Source organism: Myxocyprinus asiaticus, chromosome 40 (genome assembly GCF_019703515.2).
Source record: "Myxocyprinus asiaticus isolate MX2 ecotype Aquarium Trade chromosome 40, UBuf_Myxa_2, whole genome shotgun sequence".
Classification (NCBI taxonomy): domain Eukaryota; kingdom Metazoa; phylum Chordata; class Actinopteri; order Cypriniformes; family Catostomidae; genus Myxocyprinus; species Myxocyprinus asiaticus.
Genome location: NC_059383.1, coordinates 27,212,439 through 27,231,078, shown reverse-complemented (window position 1 = coordinate 27,231,078; position 18,640 = coordinate 27,212,439). Strand labels below are relative to the sequence as shown.

At 39.9% G+C, this 18,640-nt stretch overlaps 1 protein-coding gene across 1 annotated transcript in view; it reads right to left on the bottom strand.

Moving 5' to 3' along the window:
• The window catches only part of LOC127430926 (transmembrane protein 132C-like), a 189,391-nt gene that overhangs the window by 97,363 nt on the left and 73,388 nt on the right, over positions 1–18,640 (bottom strand). Inside the window, exon 4 of the mRNA XM_051681066.1 lies at positions 4,023–4,166. Within this exon, the coding sequence (XP_051537026.1) occupies positions 4,023–4,166 (144 nt within the window). The remainder of the gene's footprint in view (positions 1–4,022; positions 4,167–18,640) is intronic.

Below are 18,640 nucleotides of genomic sequence, written 5' to 3'. Positions count from 1 at the left end.
CAAGGCAGCAGAGTTTGAAAAGTCCTTGTTTGTGCAGGTGAGGAGATGTAGTTCATCCATTTTGTTAGGAAGAGAGCGGAGATTCGCAAGATGAATGCTCGGCAGCATTGTTCGAAAGCCCCGCCTACGGAGTTTGAACAGCGCCTGCTCGTCTCCCTCGCCTGCGCCTCATAGCGTGTTTAAACAACACAGCCGCGCCTCCGACTAAAATGTCAAACAAAACATCAGAATATTCAAAATCCAGGAAAAGATTTACTGGTGTATGCTGTCGAATGTTCAGCAGTTCGTCTCTGGTAAAACTGAATGAAAAAAGATTACTAAACATAGGACAAACAAACAAAAACAGCAAAAAAATAGAAGCGCTCCACACCGAGGCGGCCATCCGCAGCGCCATCATGATGTATGAGCTTTACAGATGTTTTGATATTTTTACTAGAAAACAAGACTGGAAATGATACTATCAAAAATGATTGTTTGCTGTGTAAAGATGTTTAGCTGAGTTTTCCATGTCGTTCTGGTAGAGAGAGCACTGTAGCACTCGTTTACTTTCAGAATGGGGCAAGGCTGGATTTGTGGATTCCACATGAGGGACTCATTGGAAGCACATCTGCTTCTTCCAGGAGTAACTGATCCTCTCATTTCCCACACCATTTGAGAGGAATATGAAAAAAGAAATCCACCGCAGTCATGCCGAATGAGAGAGACAGATGTTGTGCAGGCAGAGAGAGGATGAGGAGGGTGGGCACATTTTAAAGAAAACAGGAATACATGGAGTGCAGCGCACCATAAAAGCTGAGATCTGTCGGTTTTATGCTTTGATTCAAAAAACATATTCAAGCTGTGCAATACTGCTTTGTCTGGCAGAGTAGTCTTGATGACTTTTGATATTCCCTGTAGAAACTGACACAGTTTCTTTCTTCTGATCTCTTCTTAATCATATTTGTCTACACATGACTATCAACTTCACTTTTCTTTCTTTTTTTTTTTTTTTTTTTTTTTTTTTTGTGAGACGCTTCAATATACTGTAATTGCTCTCAAATAAGACATCAGATTCTCTGCCAGTTTGTCATCCCCTGCACTGCAAGTGTTGTAATGTGCATTTGCTAATTCTTCCATTTGTCCTATAGTGCTTCAATTATACTGTCCAAAATACTGGTTTGCCACAGCTTCAATTACCAGCTCCATTGCGACCAGTTACAGAAAAATTGAATAAACTATAACAACAACTTTAAATTCTGATTAAATTATTAAATAGTGGAGTCATTTTAAATCCCAGTCCCTATTTAATCTACAGCTTTGTTTTTATGGTTTCAGCCTAAAACTGAAACAATATAATCTCAACTAAATAAATACAGTATACTGCATACCAAACCTAGTGAGTTGCCTACTTAGGCAAGATTTTAAGGCATCAAAGGCAAGCTGTCAAAGTTGTTCCATAAGTGGCAATTATGCTGACTTCTGAGGCCACATTTTCACACTCATCCGTTTTCAGTTTCCTAACATAATGATTTTACTTTCTAAAACAATCTCTAGTACTGCACACTTTGGAAAACAATGATGTGAATGTCCACTTAAAAGAAAAAAAGGCAGAAAAAAATGAACATTTTGTGGAGTAAAAAAAGCTAAAATGTGTAAAGATTAATTTGTCAGACAGTGAAGAGCTCGAGAAATCAGAGAGGAAGCACAATAATTCATAAACAATCCGCCCCCTGTGGGCTGGAGCTTGCACATGTTCAAATACCTCTCTAATTTAAACATCATCATTATCTCTTGACTTCTAAAGTCAAGGAACAGTTCAGGAACTTCCATCAGGAAAGCCATTCCCTCCTCCCTCCCTAACAGGTTTGGCAGGTTTGAAATCCAGGGAGCGTAATGTAACCCCTAAGCTCTTACGACAATGTGCAAGTTTTGCAAGGATATGCTGACTGTTTCTGCAGAGAAATGGGTTTTATTTAAATTTTGGGGGGTGTTTTTTTCTAGATATGATAATTTTGGAAGGATTTCTGTGAGTACTTTTGAAGCAACTTGTAAACTACTGCTCCCTTGTGAGGAGATCATAAAACTTTAAAAGCCCCTATAAACCAAAAATGTAATTTTTCTGGTAGCCCGGAACAAAAATTACAATTAGGTAAAACATGTCACAGTATCAAGGATGTCTTTTTGAAACTCCCACACATTAGGTGCAATAGGAATTTCAATGAGAGAGCATAATCAAATAACTGCACTTTATTGGTATATGATTTATATAAAACTCCAAAGGCACGGAAAGAAAATGTTGTTAATGTCCATCATTTTTTTCCTCTTTTAGCTGAAAATGAGTGTTTGAAAGCTCAGGGCTCAGTCAATACAGCTTGCCACTCCCCACTGCATAGCCATTATACAAACTGACAAGTTTGAAAATGATATATTTGCAGTTTGATAGGCAAAAAACAAAGCAAGGCATTCCATACTTAAACAGAGTTTTATTTCCTTGCCTCATTCTGGCTAGCAAAGAAACTGAGTATTTATTTTTTATCAGAGAAGGGGCGCACATCAGCAAATGGGTGCCAGATCATGGCGAGGGTGTGCAGTGCCCACCCAAAAGGCTGCCTGCCCAGCTAATAAGAAATCTGTAAAATTAAGGTTATATTTTGTTTTGATTGGCTGTTACATTTTGCTTTAATAGATTTTTTTTTTTTTTTTTTTTTTGCTGTTTGAAGTGTCTTGCATTATAAATTATCCAATTGGTTTTGGTTGAGAACAAACCAAAATATAACTCCTTTTTCACAGTACATCCTGGCACAAAAGTGATTTCAAGCTCGATTACACTTCCTAGTGCTTGATGCATGCAGAGCGATAGACGACAAAATCACAATCGCCAAGGAGACTGCTGTCAAGATTTACAGTTGATAAAGGAGTTACATTTTGGTCTGCTCTCACCCAATATCGATTGGATCGCTTCAGAAGACATTGATTAAACCTCTGGAGTTGTATGGATAACTTTTATTATGCTTTTATGTGATAATTGGACTTTCAAATTTCTGGCCACCATTCACTTGCATTGTATGGACCTACAGATGTGAAATTTTCTTCTAAAAATCTTCATTTGTGTTCTGCAGAAGAAAGAAAATCAAACATCTAGGATGGCATGAGGGTGAGTAAATGATAAGAGAATTTTCATTTTTGGGTGAACTATCCCTTTAAAGGAATGGTTCATTAAAAATAAAATTCTGCCACAAGTAATTTCAAACCTGTATGACTGTTTTTTTAAGAGGAACAAAAAAGGAGATGTTTTACAGCTCAAAAAATTACCCAAAAGTATCATAAAAGTAAAGCATGCAATTCGTGCCACTGTGAACTTCTCTCATAGTGCTCATGAATGAGCAACGGACATCAAGATTTTCACAGAGAAATGACTTTTGGTTTGTTTTCCACCAAAACCTACTGCATGCCTTTAGAAGACTTGGAATATGATGCATGAATTGCATGCACTACTGTGATACTTTTGGGTCCTTTTCTAAGCTTTAAAGTGAGGCAATATCTACTGCCATTGTATTAAAAAGACGGGCCAAAACATAAATAAAACTCCTTTTGTGTTCCGAAAAAGAATGAGGGTGAGTAAATTATGACCTCATTTAAATTTTTGGGTGAACTATTCCTTTTATTCTGAGAAAAAGCTGCTGCCAGAGGGCCTATTTATGAAAGAAGAAGAAGAGTTTAGAAAAACAGTCATTAGGCAGAGTTGCCTATATTTGAGGACTAAAGACCAAAAGGCAGGTCACGGCATGTCAGTGTGTTTGGATCTTTGTTGGCAAAAACCTGACAAAGGGAACTCAAAATTCTGAGCTTCAGAAACCATGTGAGAAAAAACTTTTTGTTTGAAATGTTTTTTGCCAGAAGCTACAATCTTCATCTTTGAACATCTGGGTCAAGTAACTTGAAGCTTTGCCATGATAACTTTTCTGATAACAAATTTTCTAGATTCAAAATTCACTAAAAGTGTTTATAAAATGAGAACATTGACAAACCAAATAGTTACTGACCTTTTTCCAAAGTTGGCTTCCTTTCTGTGGCAGTGCAGGGTGACCACTCTGTGTCCCTCACTCCGGACATCCTGACTGATTGTCCACTGCACTGGATTGCTGGCCCTCGCCCCCAGAAACGCCACACCATCCTTCAACTTGACCCTGTTGTAAATATCAAAAGTACCATAAGACTAAGTGCACAAAAACCTTCAGATGAAAATTAAAGGTGCATTAAGTACATTTTGCTTATGTTTGGGCTTGGTTTGGCTTGGATTATGCCAATTAGCCTCTTCTGGTAGATTATGCAAGACAAAAGCATCTTTCTCCATTGACAGCCATTCAAAAGTAGCAGTGCATTCTGCTGATTTTTTTGCAACATATAAATTGCAAATACAGTATTTCATAACACTATAGAAGATGTTTTGCCAGTGACAATTTTTTGCACTAGAAATTGCAATCGAGATGAATGTGAACGCTAATGCATTTCACTGTGCCAATACAACAATGGTCTTGGACTTTGTACTGACAACTTTCAGCTATTTTTTTAATTATTTTTTTTATTTCGGTTAACAATGCCATTGTAGCAATACTCTAATCTGAATTGCTTTTGTCACACACAGTTAATTTATTCTGCAACCAAAACAGTTATTTCAAGGCCACTGACATGAAAAGAGTCTTCATCTCATGTAAGCGACTTCATTTTAAAAATATTTGTCAAAAGTACAATTCATTTGTTTAGTTGTGCACACTTTGCATTATTCTAAAGATTGGTCCTAATACCTGCATTCAGCCAAATGACAGGATGCTGAAGATGGGCTGCAGTACTGATGTTCTGCAATTAAAATGCAGCAAATAATGGAAATGATGTTATCACAAAGGCACAAACCAATTGTCATTAGAAATAGCCCTGATGATTGCTTATATAACTTTTCTCACATCTTTTCACTTTGTTTTCTTTTTTAATTAGTTTGTATTGGTCCGTAGAGTAAATCGGTAACAGACAATTTTTTCCGCAACAAACTGCACAAAGCCTGTATACAATTCAGGACTTCATACTATGTTGCATGAAAGACTGCAAGCATGCACTTGGAGGATAGTTTGAATAAACAACTCAAGAAAAAAAAAAAAAACTAAAATTCCCTAAGGAAAAAACAGAAAGCTAAAAGGAAAAAATTAAATCGCTGACTTTCTTGCTTTTTCATTCTTTTTAAAGCACATTTTAAATTCAGCTTTTATAAGCTGCAATCATGCAGTTCTTTTTATAAATGTGACTCATATTTTTGTATCAATCAATGAAATCTAATAAGCACACCATACTTAAAAAATGTGTTCTCTTTAACTTTAAAGGTTACTTTAAATATATGTCTCAATTGGCAGAGACTACTTTTAGAAATAAACCACTTTTTAAAGTGTGGAGCTGTTTATAATGTTCTACCTTAATGCTACCTTAAACACTTCAAATGCTTACAAAACTTGAGATTGAAGCACATGTGCCTTCTATATTCTCAGTTGCTTTTCATGTGTTGCCTGCTGCTAATGTTTAATTGATAACGGAGCATTCATAAATGCAGTAGTGACCCTGGATCATTCAGTGTTTATACTGTGAAGCTATTTTGCTACTGCAAGTTTATTCTGAACATTACTGTATATGAGTTTCTAGTCATATCTTCTTGCTTGCAGTTGTTACACACTCAACTTCATACTCTTAAATACAAAAATACACACACACACACACACACACACACGCACATACACAAATATAATAATGGAATTCATGGAAAGCTCAGACATCTAGGAGGTCTTGGCCTACAAAACATTCAACCTAGAAAAAGACTTAAATTGTCTCATTGTAGAGTAAAGAAATACTGCTTTTAAAGTAAAACACTTAACACTCTACATTTGGCAGATGCTTTTATCCAAAGCAACTAACAGTACACTTATTACAGAGACAATCCCCCTGGAGCAACCTTGAGTTAAGTGCCTTACTCAAGGACACAATGGTGGTGGCCGTGGGGATCAAACCAGCAAGATTCTGATTACCAGTTATGTGCTTTAGCCCACTACGCCACCACCATTACTACTCTAAAACTCTGCATATAGTCCTTAAGACATTTTTTCAATGTATTCCCACAGTTATTTTTCATTTCCATTTTTGATTTGTAATTAGTGGCACCTACGAAATATGCAAAAAAAAAAAAAAAAAAAAATATAAAAAAAATAAAAAAATAATCCAGAGCAAATAGTAAATGCAGTATAAAACAATTAGTGTCCTCATATGGGGACAGCGGGACTAAATTGTGAAATTTACCTATTTATACCAAGCTATAGAAAGTCAGATTTTTTATTTTTTTATTTTTTTTTATTTATTTTTTTTTTGGATCAAAGTGTTTATGTTTCCAGGAGTGTTGGTTATTCATGTTTTTGAGATGTTACAAACATTACAGCTGATTTTCTGTAAAGCTGCTTAGAAACTTTGGCAACAAAATCTCAATGTTCTCTCTTTGCACTATCAAACAAACAAGTGATAGCCAGTGTTGAAGCATTTTAACAATCAGAAATTAGCATAAATAATTCTGATTCAGAGTAATGGCCAGCATTGTCAAATCACTGTCAACCATGTTAAAATAAAATTATACAATATAAATTCTGAATACTGATTACCAAGTGCGAGTGAGTGCTCCAAACATCATCTGCAGCCTGAAACTGAACTTTTGGCCAGATTTTAGGAGTGAATGCACTTGGCTGCATAGGAAAGCTATAGGATGCTCCCTTGCACCTCCCTATTTAGTGAATGACTTAACCTCCATTGTGCTATCTGTCTGCACTGGTCTCAGAACAGTTCGAAATGCACATTATTTTCATCCTAATTCCATATAAAGCCTCAGAAAGGATTTTTTTTTCTCAATGTGAAAATGCACAGTAAATATAGGATTTCTACTGAACAACTAACGCTAAAGTTGTGCATTCTTCTGTTCAACACAAAGCATTATGCATTTATTTCTTTTCCACAATTAAGTTTTTGAACCACTGAATATAACCTAAAACCTTTCTTTTTTTTCTTTTTTTTTTATGTTTTTTCAATTTTCCTGTATAGTGCAATTATCCCACCATTTATATTTTCTTCTTTAGCATATTTTGGAAAATAATTAGGAAAAAAACATAATTTAGTCAAATTTTACGACTAATTATTAAGCCTAATAATTTGAAATATTTATCGACTCCATTGATAAAAGCTGTTACGTTGGGTGTCTAGGAGTGGAAGAGAGGAGATGCAGGAGTAGATTCTTTCAATCCTTTAATTATAAATGTTGGAGTGGAACAAACGCTAAAGCTAACATCACAAAATAACATGACAATACAACCTTACAACGTAACACTTTATAAACTCAACACAACACTTCAAGGATTGACAAATGACTGAACAAAACTAGAGGGTATTTATACACAGAAAACTCAAAATCAAATCAAATCTACAAGTGCTGGCTAATGCTAAATGTAGATTTTCTAAAACTGTTATTCATGCCAGCACTAATTATGTCCGGATTCGTCAGTCGGAGATCACTAGAGATAATGTTAAAGAGGTGTGTGAACTTGCAAAAACTATGTCAGACACTGTAATATGCTCGGGCCCCCTCCCTACTCGTCATGGTGATGAGGTTTATAGTATATTAGTGTCACTGAACAGCTGTATGTCTGAGTGGTGTCTGGAGAATAGCATTGGAGAATAGCATAGGATTTATAGACAATTGGAAGAGTTTTTGGGGTAGACCTGACCTGCTAAAGAGAGATGGTCTCCATCCCTCCAGGAAAGGTGCCGCACTCCTCTCTAGTAATTTTGCTCATAGTCGTAATAATGATAGTATTTGACTAACTGGGGCCCAGGTCAGGAAGCAGTCAAACTGGTCTGAACGTCTGCTAGCTGCCTTGAGATGTCACATAGGTCACATGAACTACAACACATAGAGACTGTATCACCTAGATATCATGTAGAGACTGTGTCTGTTCCCCGAACTACCAAACACAAAACTCACTAAATTGTTTAAAAAAAATCTGATTAGGGTCTAACTTGAAAAATACACACAAAAAAAAATTAAGATAAACATCATATAAAGGCTAGGGCTACTAAACATTAGATCTCTTTCTACCAAAGCACTAATTGTAAATGAAATTATTACAGATCATAGTTTGGATGCACTCTGTTTGACTGAAACTGTCTTTAAAAAATGACTAAAAACACATCTTTTCCATGAGCACTTAATCAGTCATTTAAAAAAAAAAAAAAAAAAAAAAATCCCTGTTGCACTTTATTCTGTTTTGAATACTATTCTGATGCTAGTGAAACTTTGTAATATAGCACTTTTCATACCACTGTCTCCTTAAGATGATTCGCTTATGTTTTCCTCTTTTGTAAGTCGCTTTGGATAAAAGCGTCTGCCAAATGAATAAATGTAAATGTAAATGTAAATGAAACCTGGCTTAAACTGGATGAATATATTAGTTTAAAGTAATCTACTCCCTCAGGTTATTGTTATAAACATGAGCCTTGTCTGAAGGGTCGAAGAGGAGGTGTTGCTACAATTTACAGTGAAGTTTTTGGTGTTATTCAGAGGACAGGATATAAGTTTAAGTCTTTTGAACTAATAATGCTTAATATGACACCGTCAGATATAAATAAAAAATCTCTGTCATCTTTTGCCCTTGCTACAGTATATAGATCAACCGGGCCTTACTTACTGGTGTAACTGGTGAATTTGCACATTTTCAATCTGATCTAGTAGTTAATGTAGATAGAGCTTTAATTGTTGGTGACTTCAACATTCACATAGATAATGAAAATGACACATTCTCAACTCTCTTGGAGTCAGACAAAATGTGACAGGACCAACACATCGCCATAATCATACGCTAGATTTAATTCTGTCATATGGAGTTGATGTTGATACTATAGAAATTTTAGAGCCGACATCTCAGATCATTACCTCATCTCTTGTTTGTTGCGATCAGCTAATGTCATTCAATCTACACCATGCTGTCGTTCAGATAGAACTACTCTTTCAATCACTAAAGGCAGCTTCACTAATAATATTCCAGAATTGTCTCACATACTCAGTAAGCCAAAAAGTCTAGAAGAACTTGAAAAAATAACAGAAAATATAAATACAGTCTTCTCTAGCACTCTTGATAGTGTTGCCCCCCTTCAATTAAAGAAGATTAAAGAAAAAAGCCTTGCACCATGGTACAATGATCACACTCATGCTCTCAAGAGAACAACTCGAAAAATGGAGCGCAAGTGGAAGAATAAAAAATGAAAGGTATTTCGCGGTGCATGGAAGGATAGTGTTTGTAGCTACAGACAGGCACTAGAAGCTGCCAGGGCAGCATATTTTAGCAAACTCATAGAAAATAACCACAACAATCCTAGGTGTTTATTCAGTACTGTGGCTAAATTGGTTAGAAATAAAGTATCGACTGAACCAGATATTCTGTCGCAGCACAATAGTACAGACTTCATGAATTTATTTACTGATAAAATTGAAATACTCCGAAATAAAATTGGAACTATGCAATCAAATGTCGCAGCACCTCAGAAAATAGTGTCTCATCATTTTGCTCTCGAGCAACTTCAATCCTTCGCTGTCATAGGTCATGAAGTGCTAACAAAACTTATCAAAAAATCAAAAGCCACAACATCCAATACCAACTAATCTCTTAAAAGAGGTATTCCCAGTAATCTCAGAACCTCTTCTTAATATTATTAACTCCTCACATGGTTTAGGTCCTTTTTATCAGACCGCTACCACTTTGTATGTGTAAACGAGGAATTATCAAATCAAACAAAAGTTAAGTATGGAGTGCCACAGGGATCAGATTAGGACCACTGCTTTTCTCCTTATACATGCTTCCCCTGGGAGATTTTATCAGGAATTATGGAATAAGTTTCCACTGTTATGCCGATGATACCCTTCTACTCAATTCCGACAAAACAGAGGTACTAATGATTGGACCAAAAACCTCCACTAAAATATAATTTGACTCTTGATGGATGTACTGTTTCGTCGTCTTCTTCTGCAAAGAACTTAGGTGTTATATTTGATACCAATCTGTCCTTTGAAAATCACATTTCCAATGTTTGTAGAACAGCATTATTCCACCTGAGTAATATTGCTAAATTACAACACATGTCCTCTGTTGCTGATGCCAAAAAATGTATTCATGCGTTCATGACCTCAAGACTATATTATTGTAATGCATTACTGATAGGATGTCCAGCAAGTTCAATAAATAAACTTCAATTGGTTTAAAATGCAGCTGCCAGAGCACTGACTAGAACTAAGAAATATTATCATATTAGCCCAATTTTATCGTCATTACTGTAATGTTTGGAAGGAAGTCACGAGAGCAGGATCTAAATGCAGCTAAAGCTTAATAGAAAATAAAGCAAAGTACAAAAACAGGGTAAACACTGGAAAAAGGCAGAACTAGGAACTAGGAAATAAAACAAACGTTACATCCATGATGGGAACCGATATATGAACAGGAGAAAACACAACAACTGACAGAATTGACTAACAGACTGAACAGAAATCAGGGCATTATATACACAAGGACTAATGAGGGAATGGAACACAGGTGAGAACAATTGGGAACAGCTGACAGAGATGAGGGCAGTGCATTTTGGGAAGTGTAGTCCAGGGAAAACAGAAGACAGAGGATAAACACAAGCCAACACAACAGTGAATTATGACAGACCCCCCCCCCAAATGGGCGGCTCAAGATGGAACCGGAGACCAAAGAGGCCAGAGCAGATCAGGCAGAAGGCCGGGAGACCAGAGCAGACCAGCCAGGTGGCCAGGGGACCCAGGAGACCAGAGCAGATTAGGCAGACGGCCATGAGACCATAAAGAACAGAGCAGATCAGGCAGACAGCCAGGAGACCCAGGAGACCACCTCAGGGTAGGGACTGTATCAGGAGGCCTGGTTGGCGGCCACAGGGCTGAAACAGGGTCAGGAGGCCTGGGCGTTGGCTCATTGGCCATGGCAGGCATGGGAACTGCTCCACGTGAGGCTTGGAGCAAGGAGCCATGGAAGACTGGGCTGTGACATGCCGTGGAGCAGACTTAGACTTGGCTGTGACCGGGCGTGGAGCAGACTCAAACTTGGCTGTGACCTGGCGTGGAGCAGACTCAGGCGTAGCTGTGACCTGGTATGGAGCAGACTCAGGTGTAGCTGTGACATGGCATGGAGCAGACTCAGGCGTAGCTGTGACATGGCGTGGAGCTGACTCAGGCATGGCTGTGACAAGGCATGGAGCAGTGGAAGGCTTGGAAGCCGGGATCAGGGTAGGGAGAGGAGGATCCTCTGAAGCCAGAGTTTCTAGTGTCAATTTCACGTATTCCTCCCATGTGTAGTCTTCCATCTCTGGCAATTCCCTCCACAGGTGAGCTGTTAGACCGATCTGGTAAATTGACTTTAGGTGGGAATCAGCAAATCCAGTGAAGCTGGCAATGGCGCTGAAAAGATGGGAGTATTCCCCTATGGGTAAATCCTCCTGGTTCAACTGGACGAACATAGCCGCTAGATCCATTTGGTGGTCAGTTGTTCTGTAACGTTTGGAAGGAAGTCATGAGAGCAGGATCTAGATGCAGCTAAAGTTTAATAGGTCCACAGTACTTCAGTGACCTTCTGACACGCTACATTCCGACATGTTCATTATGATCACAAAATTCTGGCTTGTTAATAATTCCAAGAATATCAAAATCCACAAAAGGAGATAGATCCTTTTCATACTTGGCTCCTAAATTATGGAATAGTCTCCCTAACACTGTTTGGAATGCAGACACACTCAGTTTAAGTCTAGACTAAAGACTCATCTATTTAGCCAGGCATACACCTAATTTATCATTCAACTCACAATTAGGCTGCTTTAGTTAGGTTTGCCGGAACCAGAAACATCCATCATGATCTATAACTCTGCATAAAATTGAATGGCATCTACGCTAATATTATTCTATTTTTTTCCCTGTCTCAACCTCGGGATTCATATCTCAAGATTACCAGAGCCTGCCAGATCCAGCTCCATTGCTGCTTGGTGTCAGACACCACTGCTACGTGACGCTGAGAGATGACGACAAATTACAGCCAGTGCTAGCCAGACATCACTTCAGTTTTTTTTACTTCAGAGGATGAACTGATGCCAACTTCAACTGTAAGACATCGGATAATTCATATGCCACTGCCTGAACCTTGGATTTAGGATGGACACCACCGAACCTCACCGAAATGACCTGCAGGTTGAACTGCGATGCACCTCATTTGTCTCTGCCTGCATTACCTTTGTCTATTGATGGACTACACTCTTGAAATTGAATACACAGACTATCATTTAATTGCCAACAAAAGCCTTCATCAGTCAACTAACAAAGGACAATACATCTATGTAAACTTCTGCAGTTAATCCAGGATGGACTTCAAAGACATTAGTCATTAATCTTACAGTTTATAAAAAAAATATTTTTCTTTTTAAAACACTGGACCTTAACGCTTACTTAATTTACAACTTTAAGTACTTGCACTGCACACAAATAACTAATATTGGCATTATATTCATGTTGTTTAGCCAGAGGGGAACTGGCCACCACAGTGAGCCTGGTTTCTTCCAAGATTATTTTTCTCCATTAACAAACATCTTTGGTTTTGTGTTCCTTGCCACAGTCGCCTTCAGCATGCTCACAGGGATTCTCAATACAATTATTATTTAATTATTTAATTTCTATACACATTTTACAATCATATTTAATAAAACTACACAATGACCACTGTAAGACATTATAGATTTATTTATTTATTTATTTGCATGATTTCCTGTAAAGCTGCTTTGAAACGATGGGTGTTGTTAAAAGCGCTATACAAATAAAAATGACTTGACTGATAATGTTAATTATCAAAAATAAAATAAAAAATAAAATAAAATAAAAATTGACCTCTCCCTCCTTTTCTTTAAAAACAGCAAAAATATTAAAGTGAGGCATTTACACTGGAAGTGAATGGGGCTCATCCCTAAACATTAAAATACCGTTTAAAAAGTAGGCACAAGATGTAAACAATATGCGTGTTTATATGATTTTAGTGTAATAAAATTGCTCACTAGCCTTTTCTATGAAAAGTTATATCCAATTTTACAACAAGTAATGCTGCAAACCATAAAACGACAATTTCAAAAACTTTACAGCTCAAATACACAAGTTCTAACAGATTAATTAATATAAGCGCTTTTATAAAATTATAAACTTCACAATTCTGCATTTACAACCTCCATATATTGGCTCTATTCATGTCCATTGTAAGTTCCTCCCTGTAACCTTGATTTGTGTTTTTTTTTTTTTTTTTAAGAAAAAAGAGGGACAAGTTTAATTTATTTTTTGTGGTAATCACCATTATGTCAAATGAGCTTAATGTGTTTTAAAAGTTGTTTTTTTTTTTATTAATCAATGTAAACACCCCCAAGACAGTCAAAACAGAAACATATTCACAGAGGCGCAAATCTCCGATTGTTCATCTATAATTTGGAAAAAAGTGCACTTGCAGGGCAGCACAAGACAGGTGTGAAGGTTTAATTAGGGAATGGAAGATTTAAATGAGATTGGTTTGACTAATACGATTTCTGGAGAGCAATAAATGCTGCAAACCAATTTAAAGGGAGATGTTCTTTCCCCCCATATCAGCACATGGGTGCCAGCTCATTAATTCTAAAACATCCCGAGTATCAAATAAAGTAGTATTTACCAATGTGATGGGAGTGTCAGTGCTCGTGATGCGGATAGAGAGCGAGACAGCGGAGAACAGCAAGACAGCAGAGGACGAGATGGATTGTAATATCAGATAGAGAAGATCTGTCGGAATGCTGATAGTCTGTCAACCCTGTGGCAGTTCCCCAAAATAACATGAGTAAATTCCCCCGATTCACTGACATTATGAAAGTGAGGGATGCACACGCTAGGATGATTCCAAGACTTCATCACAAATCAGACGCTGTGAAAGGTAGCATTGTGTTTGTCCTGTGTAAGAGAGAGCAGGCATAATTGTAACACTTTTCCATGTCGATGACAAAAAAAGAGCTAAACCAGGCTAAGCTTGTTGGCTGGCATTAGTTGGTTTAAACTTGTTATGGCAGGTTTAAGCTGGTCTCCCTGTAAGGCCAAGCTAGTGCTCAGCTGGTTTTAGCTGGGAGGCAGCTGAAAAGTGCCCAAAGTCACTCTAAAACCAGCCAACTGGGTGGGCTGGGAGACCATTTTCACATTCATAACACCCTTGCTATACAGCTGTAACGGTGATATGTAATGATTTGTCTGTAAATACTATACTGCAAAAAAGCATTTTCTTAATCAGTATTTAGGATTCAAACACTGAAAGTGCGGAGGGGGCTTTTGGGGCACTTAGCATGCTCAAAAGATCATGAAATTCTGCGCACGCGTTAGTGTCATAGGCCATTAGGGCCTACATGGGCATGTAGAGGGGGCTCTGTAGCACCACTTAGAAGATGAGCATTTTTTGGGGGTGGTCTGTATCACATCACTTTTGAGCTTCAGTCACCAAACTTTGTACATATATAGATCTCATCAAGCCAGACAACTTCATGCTGACAGTCATAAGCTCCACCCAACAGGAAGTCAGCCATTTTGGATTGTTTCAAAAATGCATGCTCTGGAATTTTAAATACTCCTCTTCAGGGATTCATGTTACAGGTACCAAATGTGGGCGACATCATGCCACGACATTGACGATGCTAAATTGCGAACTGATTTTTTTTATATATTGCACGGTGTTGCCATGGCGACTTGATAAAATAATGTAAAAAAATGTGAAATAGGAAGTGTCTCATATCTTTTGCGTGCATCATGTGATTTACATCAAAATTGAGCCGTATGTTTGGCCTTGCGGGCTGATCACATTGATGTGGCTATTGTGGGTCACGGTCGTAGCGTCACCAACTGGTGGAAAAAAGTGTGTCACTTTTAACAGACTTTGAAATATCCCTTTAATGTTTACCTGAATTGCTTACATTTTTTTAGAATGATGTCAAGAGAGTGCAGATTTAAAATTCTGAAAGGATTCTTGATATCTTAAATAGTGTTGCCATGACAACACACTAAATGTCATTATTCCTTTATATGTATATTCACATGTTTTTGAGGTACTTAGTATGCTTGAATTTTCATGATATTTTGCACACACATCAGAGTTTTCGGCCATTAGGCCTGGGAAAAAGTTAACACATGGGCGTGGTTGGGGAGCTCTGTAGCGCCACTGTGAAGGACTCCACAAACAGAAGGGAAGGAGGACACAGGGAAGCAGGTTTTTCCAGACTCAGGTAAGGCTTTTAATCGGCCACTTCAATGCTTTACAGCTTCACAAACTCAACAGTCTCAGAGGCATGTAGGCATGTAGGCATGTAGGCACTCAAACTCATTAGCTTCACGAACGTAAACACATTAGCTTCACAAACATAAACACATCAGCTTCCACAAGCACTGTTGGCTCCCTTGTGCCAGACTCTCTCTGCCTCTCTGCTGGTGGTGTGGCCATTTATATGCCGCTCTCCCCATGCTCACTGGAATTAGAGACAGGTGTAAGACATAATCTAGCTCAGGTGTAAGCACCCTTACTGCTTTCTCTCTCTCCGGACGGACGCTCGACCATGCCCCCGCTGCCACATATCCCCACCGCCCGACTCAGGCCGGGGAGCCATCTGGCCTGTCTACCACTTCCCCCCCATTTCTGGAAAGGAAGTCAGCGACAGCCATCTGCGCCCCTGGTCTGTGGACCACCTTGAATTTAAAGGGCTTGAGAGCCAGATACCACCGGGTGGTATCCTTCATGCAGTGGAGCCATTGCAATGGGGCAGGTAGTAACGGAGAGTGAGGACCACCCACTTGATGGCCAGACACTCCTTTTCCACGGTGCTGTACTTTGTTTCCCTCAAGGAGAGCTTGCGGCTGATGTACAGCAACGGACGTTCCTCCAACTCCACCACCTGCGAGAGTACGGCCCCCAGCCCTCTGTCTAAAGCATCCGTCTGTAATACGAAAGGGAGAGAGAAATTAGGTGCGTGTAAAAGCGGCCCCCCGTAAAGTGCGGCTTTAATCTGCGTAAACGCCTGTTGGCACTGCTCCATCCACTGGACTGGGTCTGGAGCCCCCTTTTTAGTGAGAGCAGTCAGCGGGCTGGTGACATCCAAATAATTAGGCACAAACCTCCTGTAATAGCCAGCCAGCCCCAGGAACTGTCTCACCCCCTTTTTGGTCTTGGGTCTTGGGCAGGTCACAATCGCAGCAGTCTTGTCAATTTGGGGATGCACCTGGCAGTGGCCCAAGTGGAACCCCAGATACTGAACCTCCACCTGCCCAACCGCGCACTTCTTGGAGTTTGCTGTGAGCCCCGCCCGTCGCAGCGACCTCAGAACTGCCCTCAGATGCTGCATATGCCGCTGCCAATCATTACTATAAATGATGATGTCATCTAAATAGGCAGTTGCATAAGCCAAATGCGGTCTGAGGATTCGGTCCATGAGGCACTAAAATGTGGCTGGAGCCCCAAACAAACCGAACGGAAGCATCAGGAATCGGTGTAATCCAAACGGTGTGGAGAGGGCTGTTTTTTCATGGGAAATTGGTGTCAAGGGGATCTGCCAATAACCCTTTGTCAAATCCAATGTCGAATAAAATCGAGCAGTGCCCAACCGATCGAGCAACTCATCAACACGAGGCACTGGGTATGCGTCAAATTTATGTGGTGCTGGATGAGGTTCGTACGACCCGGTAGAGGGGAAAACACGTTTGCAAATTCCTGTTGCAACTTGGCAAACTCTGTGACTTGATACGGTGAGAGGTGGTCTCCGCAAGTGACCAGGGTGATGTGATTTAGGTTTTGTATTCACCTCCGGCCCGAACTCCGACCTCTCCGGAACTACCGTAGCCAACGTCACAGGGACCGCCTCCCTCCACAATTTCAGGAGGTTGAGGTGATATATTTGACGTGCGCCCCCTCTATCTGTTCACTTTACCTCATAATCAAAATCCCCCACTTGTTGTGTGACCTCAAAGTGTCCTTGCCACTTGGCGAGTAATTTGGAGCTCAATGTGGGGAGTAATACAAGTACCTTATCTCCCAGTGCAAATTCCCGCAGCCGAGTTCCCCTGTTATACAGTCGGCTCTGTCGTTCTTGAGCTTGGAGTAAATTCTCCTGTGTTAGTTGCCCCAAGGTGTGGAGTTTTGCTGTAAGATCAAGAACGTTTTGAATTTAATTCTTACCAGCTGAAGGTCCCTCCTCCCAAGCTTCGCATATGACATCAAGCACGCCACGCGGGCGCCACCCATACAGCTCGAATGGGGAAAACCCAGTGGAGGCTTGCGGGACCTCTCGTACTGCGAACAACAGGGGATCGACCATTTGTCCCAATTTCTAGCACCCTTGTGCACGAACTTACGAATCATGTTCTTAAGGGTTTTATTAAATCGTTCCACCAGGCCATCTGTTTGTGGATGGTAAATGCTGGTGCAAATTGACTTAATGGCCAATAATTCTTAAAGCTTGCATAGTGTCTGTGACATAAAGGCTGTGCCCTGATCAGTGAGGATTTTTTTCGGAATGCCCAACCAGGAGATTTTTTTGAAGAGTGCCTCCGCAACACTACGTGCCGAGATGATGCATAGAGGCACTGCTTCCAGATATCGCGTTGCATAGTTCACTAGGACTAACACAAAGTGATGTATACGTGCTGACTGCTCTAATGGCCCGACGAGGTCCATGCCAATTCTCTCGAAGGGGACCTCGATCAGTGGAAGGGGGGCACAATGGCGCTTTTTTGGGTGGCCAGTGGATTCACCAGCTGACATTCGCGGCATGCCGCACACCACCTTCGAACTTCGCCGCCAATGCCCGGCCAATAAGAACGGGCTATTAGTCGGTTCAGTGTTTTCCTTTCCCCTAAGTGACCCGCCATCGTATTATAATGAGCTGCCTGGAACACCATATCCCGGCGGCTCTGCGGTATTAAGAGCTGGGTTGTATTTTCCTTTGTTTGAGCGTTCTGCATCACTCTATACAACCGCTCATTTATAACTGCGAAATAGGGATATAAAAGTGCGACACCCAGCCGCAGCTGTTGACCATCGATCACACTCACTTGGTCGAAGGCGTGTTTGAGGGTTTTGTCTCGCAACTACTCCAAAGGGAAATCCCCTTTGGGAAATCCCCTGAGGATGGGAGGGGCCGCATCCTCCCCTCATCCTGACGTGGAGCTGACAAAGATGGCCCCGGCTCCGCCTCCCCTGCCAGAGCATCGCACATTTCACATCTCAACGCTTTTGTGCAGGACCCATCCGCGCATATTCTCTTTAACACATTTCTAATTTCAGGCCAATTAATCCTCAAAATCAGCGGATGGGTGAGGCGGGAACTAACCGCACCTCCACTCTACGTTTTGTTCCCTGGAATTTAATCACAAGGGTCACCACAGGGTAGTTGTGAATATCCCCATGCACACACTTCACCCTCACCGTTTTAGCTGTGCCCAAAGCCTCATGTTAAACCAAGCATTGGTGGATAGTGGTTTGATTACAACCTGTGTCCACCAATG